This window comes from Cyprinodon variegatus, unplaced genomic scaffold (assembly GCF_000732505.1).
Source record: "Cyprinodon variegatus isolate N-32 unplaced genomic scaffold, C_variegatus-1.0 Scaffold835, whole genome shotgun sequence".
Taxonomy (NCBI): Eukaryota; Metazoa; Chordata; class Actinopteri; order Cyprinodontiformes; family Cyprinodontidae; genus Cyprinodon; species Cyprinodon variegatus.
In genome coordinates, this window is record NW_015151288.1 from 83,454 (window position 1) to 86,143 (window position 2,690).

Sequence of the window (2,690 nt, forward strand, 5' to 3'; positions counted from 1 at the left end):
TTAGACAGAATATAAATCGATGTAAGAAAAATCATAATTTAAACACTTTAAAGTAACAGTATTAGGTAAAGTTTGAATAAAGGATGAACAGTTGTGTCTGTTATAATATAAACTCCTGTTACATCAACCTAGCTGCCTTGTTTTCATCCAGTCTCTGACGTAATGTTTTTTTTTTGTCCAGGTAACGACCAGCCTGCTGACCCGAGGAGGTAAAGACATCGCCTTTTCAGATTACTCTCCTCTGTGGAGGCTCCACCGCCGCCTCGTCCACAACTCCTTCACTCTGTTCGGGGAGGGAACCAGCCGGCTGCAGGACATCGGTACAACAAAAAGTCCACTTTCTCCTCTTTTAAATCAAGAAGAACAAGTTTTAGTCCAAATCGCAGAAACAACTTTCATTTAGCATATTTATCAACAAGAGGAGGACTTCAGGCTTCCTGTCCTGTTTGATGGCCTCGTAGCTGTTATAGTCTGTTAGAACTCTTAAAGAAAATAATTTATTTTAGAAATAATAAAATGTATGAATAATGAATGAATACCAGGAAAGGAAAACTGAATAAGCTAACATTAGTTAATCCGTTTATAGAGTTTTGTAAATTTGTTTTATGCTGATGTCATGAGTTTTAGGGTTAAAAGTATAGTGAAGGATTTTGACGAATTTTTAAAAAGACTCCATGTAAAAAAAAAAAAAAAGCACATGCACAACCCTGTACCTGTTCCCGAGAGGGAACGCCTGTTATACGCGTGTAAGAGCACGCTGCCTCGTGCACGCTCTGTTTGAAAGTTGCTGTTTGTATCGCTCATACAAGCTTACTTTCCATAGTAGCACATATGAAGGCCGTCCCAGAATGATTGACAATTATGAGAACCACTTATTTTGATGATCCACCTGGAAAAAGGACATCCTCCACTATACATTTAAGCTTATCGTCATAAACCAGCAGGGGGCAGCAGAAAACCAATCAGACTCTTTTAGTATTTTAGTAAAAATATTCAGAATAAGATGAAACAATCGGTATCGGTGAGTACCAGCAAATAAGGCCCCGATACCATTTTGAGAGCCAAAAGTTTATTCAACTATTGTCACTCATTCCAGGTAGGCAATAAAAAGTTTTATTGGATTCACTTTGTATTAATCTATTTCCTGCTTCACAAAGGTAGGCAGCAGCTTGATAAAGCCATAATGGTAATTATTTAACATCCAGGTAGTCTGCAGTTCTTCATATACACACACACATCAATTTCAAACAGATGGTATCGGTATCGGTCGATACTGCACAGCCAGGTATCGGGCATCGGATCCAAAAAATGGCATTGGCGCAACACTAGCTAAAACCTACTGATCTCTATTTATTCACTGGATTGCTGATTGCCCAAAAGAAAGTGAAGTCACTGTCCGCCATGTTGATACTCCCCACTCCCACAGAGCAGTAAAAATGCCAACATGTGCAGCATTTGACTGCAAAAACAAGCAGTTTGCCTGCTGTGGGAAGACGTTCCACAGGTAATTTCACAGTCACTTGATGTACTAACCAAGAAAAAATTAAAGTCCATTCATCCATCCATCCATCCATCCATCCATCTTCCTCCGCTTATCCGGGGTCAGGTCGCGGAGGCAGCAGCTTAAAAAGGGAGGCCAAGACTTCCCTCTCCCCAGCCACTTCTTCTAGCCCCTCAGGAGGAACCCCAAGGCGTTCCCAGGCCAGCCGAGAAACATAGTCTCTCCAGCGTATCCTGGGTCTTCCCTGGTGTACATCATCAATTTAGCACTTTTGGCCCCTATGTATTATTATGCTACATTAACGCATTCGTTTTGCCTATTTTTTTTATTATAAGTTAAGGTAACTTACTTAGGCTATGAAACAGCCAGCTGGTGTCAAAGTGATGAATTTATCTTTATTTTAAGTCTTAAGTCCCCCTGACAATGAGAAGATCATCTTTGCTAGATGCTGTAGCGCACGTATTGTTTACATTGAGACTGGTCTAACTAAGGAGTACCAATATGGCGGCCAATGGCTTAACTTCAACCCTGTATAACTAAGGGGCAATCAGCAATCCAGTGAATAAATAGAGATCAGTGCTAAAACCTTGCATGATTTATGCTTTTAGTCCTCATCTGTTCTGGTTTAATTATATTTTTGGACCAAATTGAGCTTTTAGAATTTGTTTTTCTTTAGACTTTGATTCCTATTTTACTGTTTCAGAAAAAAACAAAAACAATGATTTTCTGTTCTCAAATATCCAAAGCCTCACAGCCTTCAGTTTTCCATTAAACCTTAAAACATCTCCATAAACAAACTAACCACATTATCTGTTTTCTCTCCAGTTTTTTCTGCAGTGGACAGTCTTTGCGCGGAGCTGCTGTCCCACGGTACCCGGGGCTTCGACCCGTCTCCCGCCATAACCAGAGCCGTCACCAACGTGGTCTGCACCCTGGTGTTCAGCAGCACCTACAGCAGCGGGGACAGCGAGCTGCAGGAGGTGATCCGCTACAACAACGGCATCGTGGAGACCATCGCCAGAGGAGGACTGGTGGACATCTACCCCTGGATGAAGGTTCGCTGAACTTTAGAGTCCATCATTGAAATCAATCTAAAAGCTTGCTGCAGCCACAGAGCTGATATCCAGGGTCTGTAGACCTTAATGCACCAATCCTGGTTTTATTACTAATCTTTAGATCTCTTTTATGT

General features: G+C 41.2%; 1 protein-coding gene across 1 annotated transcript in view; it reads left to right on the top strand.

Moving 5' to 3' along the window:
• The window catches only part of LOC107099069 (steroid 17-alpha-hydroxylase/17,20 lyase-like), an 11,571-nt gene that overhangs the window by 3,682 nt on the left and 5,199 nt on the right, over positions 1-2,690 (top strand). The window contains exons 3-4 of the mRNA XM_015397038.1: positions 182-320; positions 2,327-2,556. Of these exons, the coding sequence (XP_015252524.1) occupies positions 182-320; positions 2,327-2,556 (369 nt within the window). The remainder of the gene's footprint in view (positions 1-181; positions 321-2,326; positions 2,557-2,690) is intronic.